This window comes from Carex rostrata, chromosome 9 (genome assembly GCF_964058835.1).
Source record: "Carex rostrata chromosome 9, lpCarRost1.2, whole genome shotgun sequence".
Taxonomy (NCBI): domain Eukaryota; kingdom Viridiplantae; phylum Streptophyta; class Magnoliopsida; order Poales; family Cyperaceae; genus Carex; species Carex rostrata.
This window is the reverse complement of record NC_135926.1, coordinates 10,458,821-10,478,024: the sequence shown is the minus strand read 5'-3', so window position 1 is coordinate 10,478,024 and position 19,204 is coordinate 10,458,821. Positions and strand designations below refer to the sequence as shown.

General features: G+C 35.0%; 4 protein-coding genes across 6 annotated transcripts; 2 read left to right on the top strand and 2 right to left on the bottom strand.

Moving 5' to 3' along the window:
- The first annotated feature begins 3,454 nt into the window (after window positions 1-3,454).
- On the top strand, window positions 3,455-4,047 carry LOC144559391 (uncharacterized). Its single transcript, XM_078308411.1, has one exon. It carries the CDS (start codon window positions 3,590-3,592, stop codon window positions 3,899-3,901), a length of 312 nt encoding a protein of 103 aa, XP_078164537.1. The 5' UTR covers window positions 3,455-3,589; the 3' UTR covers window positions 3,902-4,047.
- Window positions 4,048-4,399: 352 nt separating this feature from the next.
- LOC144559390 (stress enhanced protein 1, chloroplastic-like) lies at window positions 4,400-6,218 on the bottom strand. The gene is made up of 4 exons (XM_078308410.1): window positions 6,058-6,218; window positions 5,871-5,948; window positions 4,949-5,133; window positions 4,400-4,672 (listed from the first exon to the last, which is right to left on the bottom strand). Exons 1-4 carry the CDS (start codon window positions 6,101-6,103, stop codon window positions 4,568-4,570), a joined length of 414 nt encoding a protein of 137 aa, XP_078164536.1. The 5' UTR covers window positions 6,104-6,218; the 3' UTR covers window positions 4,400-4,567.
- Window positions 6,219-7,247: 1,029 nt separating this feature from the next.
- On the top strand, window positions 7,248-10,042 carry LOC144559571 (uncharacterized). 2 transcript variants are annotated; one of them, XM_078308633.1, is made up of 7 exons: window positions 7,254-7,548; window positions 8,706-8,745; window positions 8,855-8,925; window positions 9,021-9,115; window positions 9,223-9,290; window positions 9,385-9,495; window positions 9,753-10,042. In XM_078308633.1, the coding sequence occupies exons 1-7, from the start codon at window positions 7,335-7,337 to the stop codon at window positions 9,892-9,894; spliced, it is 741 nt and encodes a 246-aa protein (XP_078164759.1). In that variant the 5' UTR covers window positions 7,254-7,334; the 3' UTR covers window positions 9,895-10,042. The 2 variants fall into 2 exon arrangements, with proteins under 2 accessions (XP_078164760.1, XP_078164759.1); XM_078308634.1 differs by lacking the exon at window positions 9,385-9,495 and having other exon boundaries at window positions 7,248-7,548.
- A 2,640-nt stretch (window positions 10,043-12,682) lies between these two features.
- On the bottom strand, window positions 12,683-18,870 carry SLOMO (F-box family protein). Of its 2 annotated transcripts, none has more exons than XM_078308171.1 (17): window positions 18,301-18,870; window positions 17,565-17,814; window positions 17,315-17,447; window positions 17,132-17,231; window positions 16,807-17,004; window positions 16,130-16,400; window positions 15,597-15,695; window positions 15,435-15,523; window positions 15,234-15,333; window positions 14,970-15,140; window positions 14,714-14,866; window positions 14,467-14,627; window positions 14,173-14,371; window positions 13,558-14,012; window positions 13,385-13,448; window positions 13,179-13,268; window positions 12,683-13,026 (listed from the first exon to the last, which is right to left on the bottom strand). In XM_078308171.1, the coding sequence occupies exons 1-17, from the start codon at window positions 18,546-18,548 to the stop codon at window positions 12,943-12,945; spliced, it is 2,865 nt and encodes a 954-aa protein (XP_078164297.1). In that variant the 5' UTR covers window positions 18,549-18,870; the 3' UTR covers window positions 12,683-12,942. The 2 variants fall into 2 exon arrangements, with proteins under 2 accessions (XP_078164297.1, XP_078164296.1); XM_078308170.1 differs by having other exon boundaries at window positions 13,158-13,268; window positions 18,301-18,869.
- Between the last annotated feature and the right edge of the window lie 334 nt (window positions 18,871-19,204).

The following is a 19,204-nucleotide window of genomic DNA, read 5'->3' as shown; positions in this document are numbered from 1 at the left end:
TCCTACAATAATAAATAAAACAAAACAATACCAAATAAAAGATAAATCCTATAGTTGTGAACATCATAAACTGTGTAATCTTGAAGAAAAAAAAATCAATGATGGATGAAGAATGTAATTTTCAGGCATCTTCAAAGAGAGGTACGCTTTGCAACTGAATTTTTTTGTTAATATCATTTATTACCTAGCTAAATTTTAAACATCTGATACTAAAGAAAAAAGAAACATATCACCATTATATATTTGCTTTGTCATTTGTATCAAATATTATTTTAATTTGTGCGCATAAAACCATGATATATCCACTACGAGTAAATCATGAATAGAATTTACATAATTTGATCATACCAAAGCTATGATAAATTAGAAAAAATGCACGACATATTTAGTTTATGCTTTGTAACAAATTAGTATTTCGATCAAACGTATATTATTTTCATATTCAAACTAAAACTTTTAAATAAGACAATATGCATATAATGATTAATATTTTTGGTACAAGATATCTTTCTTTCACTAATCTAAACTTAGTAAATATATTTTCTGATTTAATAAAAATCCAGAAAAATTACATCTCATGAGCTTCGTGCATTATTACACTATGTTTTAAAGCCTAGAAAAAATCAGAAAAAGTTACATGAATGAATCTAGCAACTACATGACAAGTTATCATTATAAAATATACATTCAAATCACATTTGCAAGTTGTAGAACCAGCCAAGGAACAAGTTGTTACTCATGTTCAGCTAGAATCTAGCTCTTCATGTCATTTTAAGTCAAAAGATCAGCTTACACCTAAAATTTCAGCATAATTTCTGCCTATTTCACATGATGTTGTTCTTAGATATTAATTAAATTAATTTCCCTTGAAGAAGAACATACCTATTGAATTTTGTGGGTGTAGAACATATTATTCATCTGTCCAAAAAAAGTATTCCAAGAAGAAAGTTGTTGATCAAACACTTCTAATAAATTTGATAATGAAAGCTAGACATCTAGCTGCTACAAGTCATGACACCTATTATGTGTACATTATATCATCGTAAGCATATTTGTTATTTCAAATTTAAGAGAGTCAAATGTGTTACTTACATTTATCTATAAAGATCCAACCTCGTTTCATCTCGAACATGAACTTTTATCATCTCAAGATCCAGTGAAAATAATTATGTCATAAGATAACTTAATTAACATGTTTATGCATATTTAACATATTAGATCTTGTCACATTTCTCTGTAAAATTTAAATATTTTTATTATTTATAATCAATTAAAAGAACTGCTGCATAAAATGGCAGCAGGATTCTTGCATCTCATTTCTTTTCAATCCAGTATCAACTTGCATCTGAATTTTTCATGTTTCCGTCAACTTGTGCTTGAACTTTTCATGCTTCTGCATCTTAGGAAAATTAATAAATTAATGCATCAAAATACTCATATATATTAGCATAAAACATCTCATTTTAGTTCAAACAAGAATGTTTCAAGAGAGAAGCTGGGAACCAATTATTCTTGACGTCAAGATAACTTCATATTAGAAATCACCTATTTTATATAAAAAAATTATCACTTGGGACCTAAAATTTAAAACCTTAAATTATCACCTATATATACATATATTAAGGATATTTTTATGATTTTATTTCAACTATAAAAAAATCCCAGCAGCTAGAAGAAAAAATTCAGCAGCAACAAATTAAGCAGTGACAAAGATGAGGTTTAGAGCAATAAAATTAGCACATTTATGTATATTAAAAATATATAGTCTAGTCATATCCTTGCTGCAATTTTCTAGTTTTTTATCCTCTTAAAATTCACCTAAGAATAGTACAAATTTCTAAAATGAACAAGGAGGACTACAAGAATCCAGCTTATGTGTTTTCACTTCCTCTTGGTGATAAACATGATTAAGATGTGTAAAATGGTTATTAAAATTAAGGAAAACATTCTCAGCACCTGTATGCATAGTTTGAATTTTGTTCATGCCATATAATCATTATAATTCAGTCCTTTTCACAGCTTTCTGTCTAACACTAGGCAAATCTGTTTAATTTTGTTCAGAACAGGTTCAGCTGTGGGGCATGGCATTTGGTAGTTTAAGCACGTTTTTGGGCTTCAAGAGGCTTGAAAGTTCACTTATAAATAGCTCCCTACATCCTCACTTCATATCCATGGTTGGTTAGAGCATCCAAAGCACAAAAAGAGAGCAAAAACGTTGAGAATTCAGCCCACAAAAAAAAACAGCAAGGAAAAAAATATGCTTTCCACAAACATTGTCATAAAACCATAATATAATGAGCTTCCAAAAATTATGAGTGACAAACATGTTATGCTATTCTATTAATCGAGTTCTCAATATTCTAAAACCATCTATCCAAGTCACTGAAGAGATCATCACGGCGTTCTAATAACAAGAATGAAGATCGTGACTTGAAAATTTTCAATTAATTTCCACTTTCTTCTAGTTGCTTTCTTTTTATTTATTTTTTTTCTTTTGTTGTTGTTATCTTTACTTATCTCATTTTGTAACACATATTATCATTGAAATAAATTTTTGAAAGCTAGAATTAGTAGAGACCAACTTATCGAGTGAGTGTGGTGTCTAACACCTTCCACATTCATACCAAGACACGAACCTAGCTATTATCCATGGGCATAAAAAAATTTAGATTGTGTATTTTCCATTGCATTACGGGTGGCAACTCCAAATAAAATTTAGATCACGCTTAAAAGTTTGAGTCGAGCGTCCGTTTCGTAGCACGGTAGCTACAGAAGGTTAGAGAAAAAAGAGGCGTCAATACGATTTCGTGTGGCAATACGTGTAGCGAACATATTTTTAACTAAATTTAAACTTCTACACGTAAAAGAGATGTATTTAACAAAAAAAGACATATTATTTGATTGAAGGGCTGATATTCAATCTAAAAATTCATCTTTCAATCGTAACCGTTGACAGATATAACACCCAATATGCTTAATATTGTAATGGAGATGATACACCTGCATAGCAATCATACCTAGTACGTCAACTGTCTTAAAACTATGGTTTCAGGCATTAACTATTGCTATATCCTTTTTCCCTGTTGTTTTTGATAGAGACTTTGCTACTTTAGGAAAGAATTAATGATGTCCTCGTATATATAGACTCCATCTAAAAGAATAATTTTTATACACTTTAAACAGTATTGTGGTCCTTGTGCTTTTTGTTGGGGTTGATTTGTCTTTCATAATGACCATATATTGCTTTTCCATGCTTATTCGCACCAGTAAGATTGTGTTATTTAGTCTATGATCAAGCGATCAGTGATATAATCCAATATTTAGCTGGGTGTACATAGAACACACCAGAATTTTCTATCTACTAGTTGCCAAAGCATCTAATTCCCCCCAAGTTGTACATCACCAACCATTATATTCCCCAATATCTAAAACTCATGATCAGATTCTTCTCTTTATCATGCGTCATACACCCTCTTAGTCAAAAATCTATCAAAAGCTTACCCATCAATCTAAATTTCCTCTCTCTCTCTCTCTCTCTCTCTTAACAATTCCAAAAGAAACAAAGTGCGTAGAGCATACATAGAGTAAAATGGGTAGAACTAATTCTACCGAAAAATTAGCCGCGGTGGTTTTGGGTCTTCTAGCTGTGCTTTCTCCTTTGTACATCGACAGAAAGCCGGAAATTGAAGAAGATGAAGATGAGGGAAGTGGTGTTCTCGCATTGTGGCTTCCACTGTTGCTGATTTTTCTAATTGTGGCAATTAATTTCTCATGTCTCTCGGACAAGGGATATTTGCGGTTTGATCCCTACTGGATACATCGGGTTGGAGGTTCATCTTGCGGGATTATTATTTGTCTTTTGGTTATTGGTTTTGTTTTGAAATGTAAGGCTTCTCTGTGAAATTATCTTGTAGTTGGTAATTCAGGGTTGCTTTTGCTGGTATGTGGGATTGTGAGATTGCATGACCAGTTTCTCTTATCCGTCTCTTGTTGTACTAGCATATATAGGCCATAAATTCTAAAAGCTTTTTATATCTCTTTATCATATATATTATTGTCTTTTTCTTTTTCCCTTTGTTTGTAAATAGGGATTACATAAATCATAGAAGAAAAGTTGCACTTCCATAGTGATTTTTCTCCATGAGGGGAGGATTTGTAATTCATTTTCTTGTTCCTGTGATGTATATTCCATGGTTGACCTGTACAACCATTGTTGTACATTTATAACAGATTTTGGTACAGGATGTTGCATTCATTACCTGGCTATCTGAAACATGCTTTGTTCATACTTCCAGGGTATAAACAAGATAGTACTTTCTGAAGGTTGTATGGTTGCTTTGTTAAGATTAGAGGCAGAAGTTATTGTTCAATACCAGATGTTAAACTTTGTAAGTCCATCTTTTAGAACTAAATTATGAACATCTCGATTCTGAAAGAATATCTCAGTGTATGAATCTGAATGGAATTTTACATATTACAGACACACTAAACTCAAATCAAATACAAATGTACTCTCAGTACAAAAATTTAGGTTTACACAGTAACAGCATTTACAGGATTAATTAAGTCATTCACTAGAAGCAGACTGAAAGATAAAGAAAGCTGCACCTGCTCCAACTAATGCTGTCAAAGCCAATGCTATTGCTGGTAAAGGGGCTGTCAATCCAAAATTCTGCAAGTCAATCAATTTAACTAATAATTAAATCAATTAAAATAAGATAGTCCACTAGTAGATAACAAATCTAAGGAAGAAACCATAATCGATCAAGTAAACCCGCTTTTAGCTGCCAAACTATTTTATTAATTTCTTTCAGCTCAAGTTGTACTTAACAGTATTGAGTTGTATTCTTTTCCGGTGTATGGTCTATTATCCAAAATTGAATATACTTGTAGCCAATTTGAACTGATAAAAAAACTTTTTCCTAAATAATTATATAAGAAAAGGCACCTGAAGTACGCCTTTTCCAGTAGCAAGCTCAAATGTAATTGCAGCCGTAAAACCAAGCATGGCACCACGGCTTAGCCATACATCCAGTCCATCTGGGCTCTTTGATCCCTGTTCACACCTTATAGAGCTAACCATTGATCTTGATTTTAAGCTCAATTTTTTGCTTGATCTACACTGAGTGGGTGCTGTAAACCATAAAAAGATTTCCAAAAGGAAGACCATAACACGGGTCAATTTGTCAATTCTGTTATTTTAAAGCCAGGTTGGTATGTAGTTACTAATTGGCAATTAGATATTACGCCCCAAACTGCCTGGTCCTGGTTTCATATTGGTTTCAATAGTTTCATTTTTCTTTATGCTCAGCATGTTTTTTGTTCAATTGCTGTTTTCTGCATGCACTGATATTTAGTTGTATTATTGGAACTTAACATCTAAGATACAGAATTAAAGCCCTTGAACAAAAACCAAATTTGGCTGCAGGATAATGCTCGATGTCACTGGTCTGATATACCAGCAACACGGTACATACCATGCAGTCATTCTACCAATGTAATTTAATCACCTAGAAAAAAGAGTATATGTCTGTTACCTCACCTGTTAGTATGTAATTTTTATATTCACCCTTTTTAAGCTAGATAAGTTAGAAATATTATCCCATTGCCTTCTTAAAAAAAAATAAGAAGAAGAAGAAGAAATTTAATCTCATTGATTTGCCAAATTTATCTTCTTTGTCATAGAATATTGTTATGCAAAACAGAAAAATAAATATTTGTCACTTGTCAGTCAACAATTACTCAGGTCAGGTGGAAATAAGATAAGTTCACCTTATTTAGACAAGCTCTAAGAGTTCAAATCAATTCGTAAAGAACTTTTAGCTATAAATTAAACCACTGCAGGACAAAAGGAAAGAAGGAGAACTGACCACGGGAGGATTCACACATGAAGGGAGAAGCGGGGAGGGATGTGCCGACGGAAGGGAGAAGCCTACGCGTGCCATTTTCTATAACACAAAAAGGAAAAGAAAGAAATAAACAAATGCAGACAGACAGAGAGAGCTTAGCTTGTGTAATTGAGAAAAAGAGAAAGCGAGAGAGAGAGAGAGAGATTACGGATAGAAAAGCAGGAAGGAGAAACGGCGAGGAGGGATTGGGCCATGGATGGAATGGAATTACCCAAGCGCTGGCCTGAGGTTAGTCAGCTAATCAGCTGCAGCTACTCAGCTCACAAATTAAAAAATGTTATCCTTACTTCTGTTTTTTTTTCTTTTGAAATGATCGGAACACCCAACTGCTACACAGAGAAGTACTTTAGTACATGTGGCGGGAAAGAAAAGGGTTACTTGTATCCAACACAAATATATATCATATAATATCATCTTGTAAATATTTTATCAAGCTAATAATAATAATAATAATAATAATGTAGATTATCGATTTTGATTAGTGATTGAAAGGATTTGAAATTGCATAATGTGATACATATTATCTCTAAATAAAAAAAAAAAGACAAAAGATATATTATTTTCAGATTTTGATGGATTTAAATATTGGTCATCACAATCGCTCAAAAGAAAATTCAGTTAATCATGTATCCTTTCTTGTGCTGCATAATATATATTTATTCGCATTATAGAAAAGAATCAATGTCTATCTTGAAAAAAAAACTTATATATTTCTCATATAATATTAAGAGTACATCTTGATTCTAAAGTTGAGTGTTACTGTTAAATTTGTGGATGATATTTTAAAAGATGCTTTGACCAGTTTTACTAAAGACAAAATATATTACTGAACGGAATTAAATAATAACATTAAACATTTTTTTTTTTGACAGATTTGACTAGCATTTGAAAATTTTATTATATGAAGTTAGATCGGGAATAGATAAAAATCGTTAGATTTAATTTATGTACAACTTTATAGTTTTCTCATTATATTTTGAGATGAAATAAAAAAAAATCATTTTATTGGTTTTCTCTCACTCTCTCTCTAATATTTTCTTCCACTAATATGATATCCTTTAACACCAAATAGATCTAGCCTAAATAAATAGAAATATATAACAACATAAAAAAATTACATCAACTTAATTAATTAAATACCGAAATATGTAACATATATCAAAATATCAGTATATCGTGCTCAGAAATAATTATCTGAGTTTTAAATACAAAGCAGTTAACATCTACCTAACTCAACTCCTTGATTCATAATCTGGTGCTGATCATATGTACGCGTAGCACAGGCAGAAATAATTTGAGGCTCGCAAAACATTGGCGACAAAATGGAAAAATAATTGTAGATTGGCTGAGAATTATACACGCATTGGCTCTCTTTTTATTTTGGCATTTACACAGTGGCTCAGTTGGCACTGCTGTGACCCAGTCATGACGCCACCGCTCACCACCCGAGGTACGTTCCTCCGCGGTGTGAATCACCTCCTAACCGATACACCTATAACCACCACCTCGCACTCTCACCGCCGGCGAGTCACCGTCACCTGTTCGGTCACCCCACCCTCTCAATGCGGTCGAACTACCAGGCGCACCGCATCCATTTCAACTTTCCTTTTCTTGATCGCCTCCGCTTCTCATCCCAACCGTACATTCTCTTCCTTTTTCCTCCGGTTCATTTTTTGAAATTATTTATAAATACCTGCCGAAGCCCGGCTTCATTAAATGAAACATTGAGTAATGTTATCTGAGAAGGAAAAACAAAATCTCTCATCACATGCAACAAACTAACATATCTACCAGTCAGCATAAGTGAAGCATTTCTAGGTAGCTAAACACCTCAAAAGTAATCCTAAGATAAACTATATACATAGATGCCCAATTCTCCTATTGAGCTGTGGTTAGCCACTTTGGTTGCGTGTCTCAAGTCTGTATGATCTAAGTGAATGGCATGAATGATCTCCTCATTTGGTATCCAGCTTTTTGTGCTTCCTCTCCAATTCCACCTCTTGCCCTCTTGTTTCCTGTCCAGTATACAACAAGAGAAATTATCAGTAATATAAGGTTTTAGTGGTTTTAGGAAATGAATTCTGAAAACACAGTTCATTTCTGTGTTTTCATATAGTCCAGCACACATAACTAAAAACTATTAAAAAGGCTGTTCTCTCTTTGGTAGATAGGGTACAAGCAAATTTAAAAGTATCATTGATTCCCTGCCATTCATGAAAATAGTTCTGACTTTGACCCATCCAAAACCAAATTTGTCTTGTAAAAGAGCAATTTAAAAAGAGATGAGCTACTGTCTCTTCATTTGGACAAAATTGGCATTTTTTATTTCCATTCCACCTTTTTTTTGCTAAGTTATTCTTAGTGAGAATCCTATTTTTATAAGCAAGCCACAAGAAAATTTTTATTTTTGATGGTAGAGGTAACTCCCACCATATCATTCATTGGTTTATAAGGTAAAATGCCTTATAGGTATGTACTGTGTATCTTCTAAATGTCTCCCATCTCCATGCTAGTTTATCATTTATATGAGTAAAAGAAATATGACTAATTGTAAAAAGTAAATTGGTCCAGTCCTCAAGCCAACATCCTCTAATAGTTCTTCTAGAGGTAATAACTTGCCCTTGTGTATGTATACTTATGTGAGAGAAACATCCTTGTTATTGTGAAAATTGAATGAATCCCTTTCACTGGTGCATCTCTAAGCACCTCTTATTCAGATAATGTAGTTGAATTACACCTAAAGCATATCTAAGCTATACCGATTCTTTCTCATGTTTAAAATTAAAAATTGTACAGGTGCCGATGCCGCTAACCCTCTGGACAAATACGTCAAAAGGTTTCTCCATTCCCCAAAACTTTCCCTTGACCTCTTTTATTTTTCTTCTTTGGCTGGTTTAGTTTTGCTCACTGAAATCTTACTTAGTTGCAAATGAAACAACTATTAGGAAAAAGCTGGAACCACTGGAAGCTTACGTTCCTGCTGTAATCTTATCTCAAGACCAGTTCAAGGATTTAGGTGATTATCTCCAGTCAATTAAATTTCAAACCATATCAAATGTTCATATATTTCAGATTTTATGACACATGAGATTTGATGTTAAATTTTGTCAGAGAAATCACTGGAGTATGAGCAGCCAAGATATGATCAGAGCAGAAGTTTGCTTCGCTCCGGTCCAGCAGCAGCTCTGCGTATAAATATCCGAGCTGTAAGTTGAAGTTTACTTTTAAATTTCTATTTTTATTATTTGTTTTTGTTTTCGTTCCCCGGCTGTTGGGGGCACATTATTCTGCCTGAAATTGTTTGTGATTTCAGGTAGCACAATATGCGAATGATTGTGGTAAAGGGAAGGTTGCTTCAGATGCTGTTGACCAATGTCTAAGGTAACCTAAGCTGTGCCCTTATGATTAGCGACTGTCACAAACTGAGCTTGCTCTTTATACATTACAGCTAATTCTGAAATTGTTTTACTCGTAGAGCATTGGAGGACCTTGACTCACTATTGCTACGTGCATCGAGGAAAGATCAAGGAGCATCAGTCGAATCCATGAAGGGGAAAATTACTGTAGCAATTGCAGCATTAGACAAGTATAGCAGATAAAATAATTTCTATTTTCTGAACTAGCATAGGGCCTCTTTTGTGGCATCTCTGCCGACAGTGCTCAGTGCACTGTGATCTCATCGGCACTGAATTGAAAAATTAGAAATCTAATTATAACCATTCCTTCCGTTTAAATTTTCTTCTTCTAATACTTTTTATGGCATTCAACCATCTCCTGTCAAGTGATCCTTCAAATTTCAAGCAATTGAAACTTCAACGAGTGACCTTATTTATTCTCTTGCAGCCTTCTAGAAACAGTACCATCAGAAGCCATGGATAAAGGCAAGGCAATTGCTGAAGCCTATAGGACCCCAAGTAATGAAGAAGAAACTAGTATGCTTGAACAGACTAATCCAGAGATAAGAAGATTGGAAGCCATTCTTTGACAGCATAGGATTTTTGATGTATTTCTTTTAAGAAAGTAAGCCGCAGCCTACTTTAAAGTTCCATTAAACAAATTTATGAACAAACGCTATAATTGAGCTGTTCAGTGAATATAGTTTTACTACTAATACATAAGTAAATTTGTATATCTATTACTGTTATTTTGTTTTCTTTTCAAATTCTGGATGGTGTCCAAATAGTAGAGTTGTATGTAATACTGATGTCTTTGAGTTGTCCGAGCCAAATTAAACATTTTTAATTGAGTTTCTAGGCTTAAAATGCTAATATAAATGCAAATTTGCACAGCTGCAAATGATATTTTGTTTTCTTTAAAATCTAGACTTAATTCTAATAGGAAATATGTAGGGTTACTGTAATTGAGCTGTCTTGTGAAAACAAGTAAATTGACTAGTCCAGTGAGTTGGCTTGCCTACTAATCCAAGGAAAGATGGTGTAAGATTTACTCTTTCAGGTCATGTTTGGTTGTGGAGTAAGGGGTGGATTAAACTCCTTACTCCACACTTAATCCATCAAACGAGTAAAATTGATGGAGTAAGTGAGAGTAAGGTTTGAATTAATCTGAAGTAACTTACTCTATCTAGAGAGGTGGATTAGCTTACTCCACGTTGTAGAGTCCATTGTCATACACTACTTCTGTTTTTTATTCTCTCTTCATTAGACCGATTAGATGATATCTTAGATTTAGGTTTTCTCTGTCAGCGCCACTTGCGCCTCCCTCACTACAAAATCATCACAGCTCTCTTCGTCAAGCCAAGTCTCGTCTCGCCTCGCCTCCGCGCAAGAGCCCTTCCACTCACCATCTCTTCAGGTTTTTCTTAGTTCCTTCATCTCTCAAATAGTTTACTGTGGAAATTGAGTCCGACTCCCTCTCAATTATTTTGCCCGTCAAATGGAAGTACTGAGATTTCATGAAATCAAAGTTTGAATTAACCTGAGATGAACATCTTTCAAATATATGAACGATTTCAATATTAGTTGTGTTAAATTAGGCCCAAGTTAAAAACCTTGTTTGTGCCAAGATAAACGATTACATTAAAGTAAGTTTGAATTGTATTTTTGTTTATTTTAGATTGTTTGCTGTTTGTTTAACTTGTAATATTAAATTTTTAATTTCGCAATCAAGCATTGTCTGCTGTTTATTTAACTTCACATATTAATCAAGATTGATTATTTTATTTATTCAATTAAGATATGTAGCCTTGATGATTTCAATTAATTAAAGTGAAATATGTATCTTCTTTTTTTCAACTTTGTGAACAAATTTGAACTCCGATAAAATTAGGCATGGAACCCATCAGGAGTTCTTTTAAAGGAAAAGGTAAGAAAAATAACAAGAAATTATTATATTGGCAGGGTTAGCAAATCTGATATTTAAATTATGGATTCATTGGGTATTAATTTATTATATTGGCCCGTTTTGTAGAGAAATTCTTCAGACATAATCAGGCCTGTTTGATTCAATCTCCCTTTGCATAATAAAAAGGGAAAAAAAAAAACAGACGTCTATATATATATATATATATTCTCCGAATATTAGCATCGAGTCGATTTCAGACCAGGTCACTTGTTGTCAAGTTGACATTATTTCTTTTTTGCTGACTGAAGGCTGAAGTTGTAAAAAATCATCTTCGAGATTCCAGCGAAACTCATCCGGGAAATATTTACGCTGTTTCCTACCGCTCACAACTATTAAAATATAAAATTGTTTGTTTACCGCTAGCGCAGCAGATTTACTTGTATAGACTTGATAGTTGATACTGATAGTATGGCAAAGTAAAAACTTCAAAGTTCAATCTACCTAAGAATTATACGGTGCAGCATTGAAAAACTGTAGCACAGCAATGACGATATATTTTTTTTAATTTCAAAAGTTATGCTAACTGGAGCAGTGTTGTAAATAACATATGCGCTCATCACACGAATGAGGTACCACCAAATAATTAATCAGTATGCAGCTAATTAATTGTTTTCATTAAAATTATGTGTATTATTCATAATTTATTTAACTCATCAAACTTATCAAATAAACTTTATTTTACTTGTTCTATTATATTAACATGACACTATGCCTATTTCTTCTTAATAGTACATACGCTGATACGCACTAACAACACATTTATTTAATGCAAAAGTAAGTTCAAAAATTAAGTCTTTTTAAATACTAATAACATATTATTTAAAAAAAATCAAACATTCCAACATAAAATTACTAAATTTTTAAATTTAGTTTCTGAGAACAACTAAATTTCACATATGAACATATTTACTAATTGAAAAATTACATTTTAAGTAAAAAAAACATGTTATATAAATAATAGAAAAATTAATCAATTTCAAATTAAATAAGAAGAAAAAATGTATATAAAAAATATTGGATATATATTGAAGTACAAACAAAACTACAATACAAAATTTATCAAACTTATTATCAGAAACAATCACAGAAAAAAAAACTATGAAAATATATATTTACTAGAATAAACAGAAATAAACATGAATAAACGGACAATTAAACGAAAATAAACAGAATCGATCGATTAATTGAATAAATCCGTTAACATAACTCCGATTGGTGTATTTGTAACGGTTTAGCTATCATATTAAATGGGCAATTAATCATCCATTAAGACCGTTTTTTACAACAACAAACAGGAGAGACTACTGCACGAAAGAATACCATCACAATAAACAAGAACTATGCCATACGTCATTTTCCCTAATAAGTGAATTCATGCATATATTAAGAGAACTAACATACAAACCACACTATATGGTTCAAATAATATCAATATCAATCCGCAATTCTCACAGAGTACGCATCAAGCTCTACTACAAATGCAGCTAGCACACTACAACAGTGCAGATTCTACGAGCACAATCCCACCATGGACTCTGTGATTTATTATGTACAAACAAGAGCCACCAACGGGTCTTTTTTTACTTCAAGCTTTAATAATACATAAATACTACTACAAGAAAGAATACATTGCCATGAAAACACTACACACAACAACAACCACCCAGTTGCATTAGATCCCTCCAAGGCTTCCACTCTGGATGCGTTTAAGGCTTGGACATGCAGCACGCAACCTTTCAAAATCTTCTGAGTTCATCTGCCAGAAGATTCAAAATGAAAAACAGTGAGTTTGTATTAGAGCGTTGTCAATAAAAACAATAGCAAATGTGTGGTTTAACAAAAGTTGCAAAGAGAAAGGTTTATTTTATTTAACATAAACAAACGAACATGAATGCGAAGCAATCCAACCTTGTTGCAGGAGTGGATATTAAGGCTTTCCAACATGCTACAATGTAATATTGCACCCTCTAATTCATCTTCTGCCAACATTGTGCAGGCCTAAATTGAAAATGCAAAGAAAAAACAGTTACAACTTGCTGCCATTACAGCAAAGAATGGTATGGATGTGTTTACCCAATAAATAAAGTACAATTTTCAAAGATATCAGCAAATACCGGCAGCTGAAGGTTTGTCAGTCTTGGGCAATCGAGCTTCAAAAACTCCAGAGAAGTGCAATTGCTATGGAAAAACGGATGGAAAAAAAGGGAGAAACCAGAACAAAATTAGTATAATACTGCATGCGCACACAATCAAATAGCAGAAAAAATATACTAGCAAAAGAAATCACCTCAAGTTTAGAATAGAAAGATTGGAGCAGGTGAGACTGACTTCCTTGAGATTTGTCGATAAATTAAGATTTATCTTTGACAAGTGCAAACAATTTGCTCCAGAGGGGATGACAACCTTCCTAATGTTGGGACATCCAGTGCAGTTGAGCACCTCCAGTAGACGTTCAGACTTCCAACGCACCATGTCTGCATCTACTATTGCAGAATCAGAGGGGCAAATATCATCAAGCGATGTTGCATCGGGCAAAAAACAAACCAACTCGTGCAGATTAGTGCAGCCGTTGAGGTTCACATTCACCAGGTTTGTGCAGCTGGCAAGGAGCTCGGTAATTGCACTTTGGCCAATGGATGAATAGGAGAGATCTAGCTCTAGAAGGGACGGCAAAGCACCCAGTTTGTAAAGTGCATCCAGAGAGGAGTCGGTCAGGTACTTGCATGCAGAGAGCTTCAGCACCTGATCAACAAGGAATACACAAAAAAAAGTATGTAAAAATTTAAAGAAATTGTTGAAATGACATTTATAATTTTAAGTTGTATCCCGAACCTATAAATCATAGACGTGGATAAAGAAAGATGATGAGGAAAACAGTTGCAAGTAGCAAGTAGCAACATACCTTCAGCTGGGAACAGCTATCAAAAACAGGTTGGAGATTGATCAAAAAAGTGTAGGAAAGATCAAGTAGGGTGAGACGACCAAGGCAACTAAGGGAATACAGTCCATCATCCCCTATGGCAAGGCACGATGAAAGGGTAAGCTGCTCGATCAGAGGGCAGAGAACAACTGTACCAGACAATGACTCATCCACAAATTGCCTGTTTGAAGAAAGAATTTATAAAACCAAATTAATAAGTAACATAAAAAAAGATAATTAAAAAACTACATCAAAGTTCAGTTTGTCAAAAGAGACCTGCAGAAGGAGGCATCTAAGGAAACTAGGCAGGGGCACTTGATTAAAGCCTTAGAAAGCACACCACATCCCTTCAGCTCAAGTGACGTCATTATAGGGGCCTCGATATGCACAATGCTCAACTTTGGACAGATTCCAAGATTAAGAGACTCAAGACCAACCTACATAAAACAAACCTATATCAGAACCATCCACACAAATATGATTGAAAAGCAGTAGTGTACAAATATTAACAAATATAACTCACTGGTGAGAAGTTCGCCACTTCAAGATGATCACAGCCATCTAGATTCACCTTTTTAAGACTGGGGCATGACAATTTGAGGGAGGTCATCGTTCTGCAACCAGCAAGTGACAGATTAACCAAAGAGCAGCTCCTTATTTCCACCATACTCAAACTCTGAAAATCATATTAAAATATCATGTTAAGCTTATACATTAGAAAGAAATTTTAGATAAAGAACAAATATATAACTTATACTAATCTAAGAGAAACTGTATACCTCACAATTGTCAAGAACCAATGATCGCAGCATAGGGCAACCACCACCTTCACTGAAAACATCACAGATTGAGTTTGTCAAAGACTCGCAGTCGCTGAGATCTACATCAACCAAACTGTAGCATTGTAATGATAAATTAACCAAGCTCTCTTGCTTTTGAAGCACCAATTTCTGTAAAAGAGAATGTTACACATTATATTACAACACAATCCTTTATTAAAAAAAATAATATTTGTCACAACATAAAAGAACTATGTAGCTGACCTGAAGAGAATTGGATATTATGTTGATGCGCTGGAGCGCAGAACATCTTGAGACCTTTATGTACTGAAGTACAGGACTTCGCAGATTCAACTCAACAAACCTAACAAATTCAGGAGAAGTACAAAATTAATTGATAACCTCTACACACTATTGTTTGTTTTCCTAATTTAAAAAAAAAAAATAACAGATGAGAAGCCGTACCTGCGAAGGTGCACAAGGCTTATTTTGCGAAGATGGGGAAGGTCCAATGACACAGAAGTTAGCAAGCTGCAGTTGTCAAGCTGCAAGGCCTAAAATGAGCACAGAAACAGTGTTAGAATGCAGAGGAATAAAGACTATAGGAGAGAGGAGAGTGATGCCTACCTCTAGCAAACGGCTTTGAGCTATTGCAGCCATTGAAGCGGAAGTGATACCTTCGCAACTGTGAAGCTTCAAATCCACCAACATTGAGAGCTTGACAGACTTCAAAATTAATAATGCAAATGTCAGTTCAAATTCCACTGCTTGAAGAGAAGGAACAGCAAGAAACAGGCATATCCTGGAGTTCAATGTTGTTGAATCATAATTTGAATTGTGAAACGTTGTTATTGCATCGTATCATGAATCGTCTGTCAAAATATGCTAAAAGAAAGTCTTGAAATATGCTGATTTGTATATATGAGGTTCCGTATAATATCATACGATTCATATCATAAATCATAAATAGTACGATACTAACTTCAGAACTGGATTTTTCTACCAGTGTGGCCGTCCTGTTTCTGCTATTTACCAGTCATTTTGCCACCTAATTGTGTATTTCTATCTTTATGTTTGCTGAAAAATGAGTTATTATCTATTGAAATTATCAGCGACTATTCAAAATGTAGTGTTGGAATGGTATGAAAGTGGAACCATACCTCAAAGGAAATGTTGGGGCAGTTGGAGGCATCGAGCGAGGAAAGGGAGGTGCAGTTTTGAGAGATTTCACGCAGGGTCTCGTCAGTCACACAGGAGCAGAATGAAGTATCAAGAGACAACAATTTAGAGCACGCCACAGCAGCAGCTCTTATTGCAGCATCTGATAACTTGTGGCAAGAAGATAGATCCAGCTCCCTTAGCTGTGGACTGTGCAGTGTAACATGAGTCATGCTCGACCTTTTCATTGACAGCTTGAGCAGCTGCGGGCACCTGTCAAGAAAGTCAAGCTTGTTAGCAGTTATATTCTCCATTTATCTGCAAACTTTTGTTGATAACTGACATTGGGATGTCTCTCAAAAAGATTGGTTCAGACTAAGAAGCAACAAATTTAAGCAAACACAGTGGGCAGTTATGTTAAGTTTATTTTCTAATTTACCAACATACAGACAAGTACAACATCCAATCAAAAATAAGAGCATAATATGACCAACATAGAGAAGTTTCACCATTTGGCGAACAAACTCATCACTTAAAAATTCAGCCATTTTTTTCCACCAACACTACCTTCGCAACATACAGGTTCAAACAAAGCTCCAAACACCCAGTCCCACCTTAACACCATTTTTTTATCTTAATCACTGACACAACCAATGAAAAAGAAAACTAAAAAGCCAACCTCACAGCTATGCGATGAGAACGGCACTTGACTATGTGAAGGTTGCGTAGCCGATCATGTTGTATGGTTGCCTCATTGATACCCCCACCCAAAGCAGAGTCGCATATGCTCAAGTTCATCAGAGCAGGCAACTCTGACAGGTCCTGGAAGAATGCATCACTTAGATGTCCCTTTCCCAGTGTCAACGTCTCCAGTCGACTGAAATATAAGTTTTAAAAAAAATATATGATATTTTTATTTTTTACCTGAAAGAATAACCAGCCAAACAGTGACATTTTAAAAGGAGATGAGAGACTAGAATTAAGAAAAACACTAAATGAGAAACCTCAAATATCGAGCTGCTTCCATAAAAAGTACATCTGCTCGTGGGACACCAGACAAATTTAGTTCCTTCACATTCTGGTATCGGTTGCATAGGGAGACGACTGCAATTAAAGAAAGCATTTAGTCAGCTAATTAAGACAAAAAATAGCATATCCAAATTGATTCCACAGAAATAGGTGCATACAGTTCTCCAGAGAAATTGGGATGTTATCAAACTTGAGAGACCTCCAGAAATCCTCATGTGAACTAGCCACGTGCCATTGTTTGCATGCTGCACCTGCTCGACATAAATCCTTCTGCCCCAGGAAAGAAAATATCTGCAAAACAATCAATATACCATTGTAAGATTCTTTATCATGTAAACTAATCCATAATTGAAAGTGCCACACATTGGCATCAAATACTTTTAAACAAAACTTGAGGGCAGGGCATACCAAGTACAAAAGATCATCAGTGAGGTCCATCCTCAGCTCAGGTAGGGGTTGTTCATCATTTCCCACATTAGGGTTCTCAGCTTGTGCAACCTTCTCGCCAGCTAGATCTTGAGAGTTCATGTCAATACCACCCTCCCCAGCTTCATCTTGCCTTTCAACAATATCATCACAGAAACTGATCAGGTAGTCCATCTCAGTGTCCGACGAGAACTGGAAGTTGCCAGATGGAATGCCAGCATATTGACTTGACCTAGATACAAACAAAGAATCATTAGCACAACAACAAAGCTAAAATTATCGATTTCACTATGGACTGTGTTGGAAGAATAGAACTTTTATGTATTCTTTTAGAAAACTTATTCCCAGAAAATCTCACACCTCCTTATTCGGCACTGCAATTAAGGAGTTAAGTATTTAAAGTTCTATGATTTAATGATTTAGGTACTTGACTAGTCTGGCTCAACCTTCACTAGGTTCTTCAACATATCATTTTTTTTTACAACAGTAGTCATTTTTTTCCACAACAGTAGACGAGCAATAAACGAACGAACCAAAAATGAGAAGGCCAAAGACGAAACATTCCTCGATAATTAAATATTGGAATGGACATATGGGCACCCGACTCATAAGTGTGTCAGAAAAAGGTCCACAAAAGGAATACATAGTAACCAAGAATTCAGTCTCTCGGACAAAAAACCTTATTCAACAATCCAAAACTTAGAGACATGAAACTTACTCCCCAGAATCAAAAACCCTGGCTCGCTTATGCTGTGATTCCCTCGATGTCTCTGCCGGCTCTTCCGTCTCGTCCCAATCCCTCACGCATATGACTGGCACGTGGAGCCTCTCAGGAAGCTCCCGTCGACATTCTCCCACCCAGAGCGACAGGTCTGGTTCATCGCTCTCCGCCTCTTCTTCTTCCACCTCCATATCCTCTTCGTCCTCCAAATCCTGCGCCAAAGCCTTCATCCTTCCATCCGCCATCAGATCCGCTGAGAGTAGTAAAATAACCCGAACCTGAACCCGGATCCGCTTAGATCTGGTACGGGGATCTCCAAAACCCTAATCAGAAGACCTCCTAGTTATCTTGGAGTAAGAAATTAGGGTTTCAAAGGGTGTTGAGGAGAAATTGAATCGCCAATCAAGAGGAATCGACAAGGATTACGTAGATCTGAACGGAGAGGAGATATTTCGGCGGCTCCTCTTTTTCTTTGGCGTTCCTTTTCTCTCGCGTTTTGGTCGCGTTTTGGTCGAGAGGAGGGGGAGGGGAGACAGGAATTGGGGTCACGAGAGGAGTGACTGTATAATGGACGGGCTCTGTTGGGACAGAATGATTCCAGATTTTCTGTGGCGAATGACAAAAATAACATTGCGAGACGATTTCACCGAAAGGATCCCCTCCAAATTATATTGAACTCACAAATATTGTCAGTAACTTGGTACACGATATGTAATTATTTATCAGCTACAGAGGCTTTAACATCTGTGTGTTTATTTTTGGTTGGGGGATATCGCATTTAGGACATGTTGGGCTGCACAGTGTAAATGGAAATAGAAATAGGAATATAAAATTTTTGAACTGCTGTTTATCTGAGAAAAAAAAAATTCAGTCTGAGTAAATTTTATTTTTCTCATGTGAA

Bases quoted from the DNA above. Each gene is read 5' to 3' on its own strand.
- LOC144559571 (XM_078308633.1), top strand. From the start codon at position 7,335: ATGACGCCACCGCTCACCACCCGAGGTACGTTCCTCCGCGGTGTGAAT. The intron at 7,549-8,705 runs GTACATTCTCTT...AAAATTGTACAG, and splicing joins CTCCGCTTCTCATCCCAACC to GTGCCGATGCCGCTAACCCT. The intron at 9,291-9,384 runs GTAACCTAAGCT...TTTTACTCGTAG, and splicing joins GCTGTTGACCAATGTCTAAG to AGCATTGGAGGACCTTGACT.
- LOC144559391 (XM_078308411.1), top strand. From the start codon at position 3,590: ATGGGTAGAACTAATTCTACCGAAAAATTAGCCGCGGTGGTTTTGGGT.
- LOC144559390 (XM_078308410.1), bottom strand. From the start codon at position 6,103: ATGGCCCAATCCCTCCTCGCCGTTTCTCCTTCCTGCTTTTCTATCC. The intron at 5,949-6,057 runs GTAATCTCTCTC...TTTGTGTTATAG, and splicing joins TCCTTCCTGCTTTTCTATCC to AAAATGGCACGCGTAGGCTT. The intron at 4,673-4,948 runs GTGCCTTTTCTT...ATTGACTTGCAG, and splicing joins CTGGAAAAGGCGTACTTCAG to AATTTTGGATTGACAGCCCC.
- SLOMO (XM_078308170.1), bottom strand. From the start codon at position 18,548: ATGGCGGATGGAAGGATGAAGGCTTTGGCGCAGGATTTGGAGGACGAA. The intron at 17,815-18,300 runs GTAAGTTTCATG...GTTTGTATCTAG, and splicing joins AGGGTTTTTGATTCTGGGGA to GTCAAGTCAATATGCTGGCA. The intron at 13,449-13,557 runs GTGATTTCTTTT...GTTTTTCCATAG, and splicing joins CTTTCTATTCTAAACTTGAG to CAATTGCACTTCTCTGGAGT.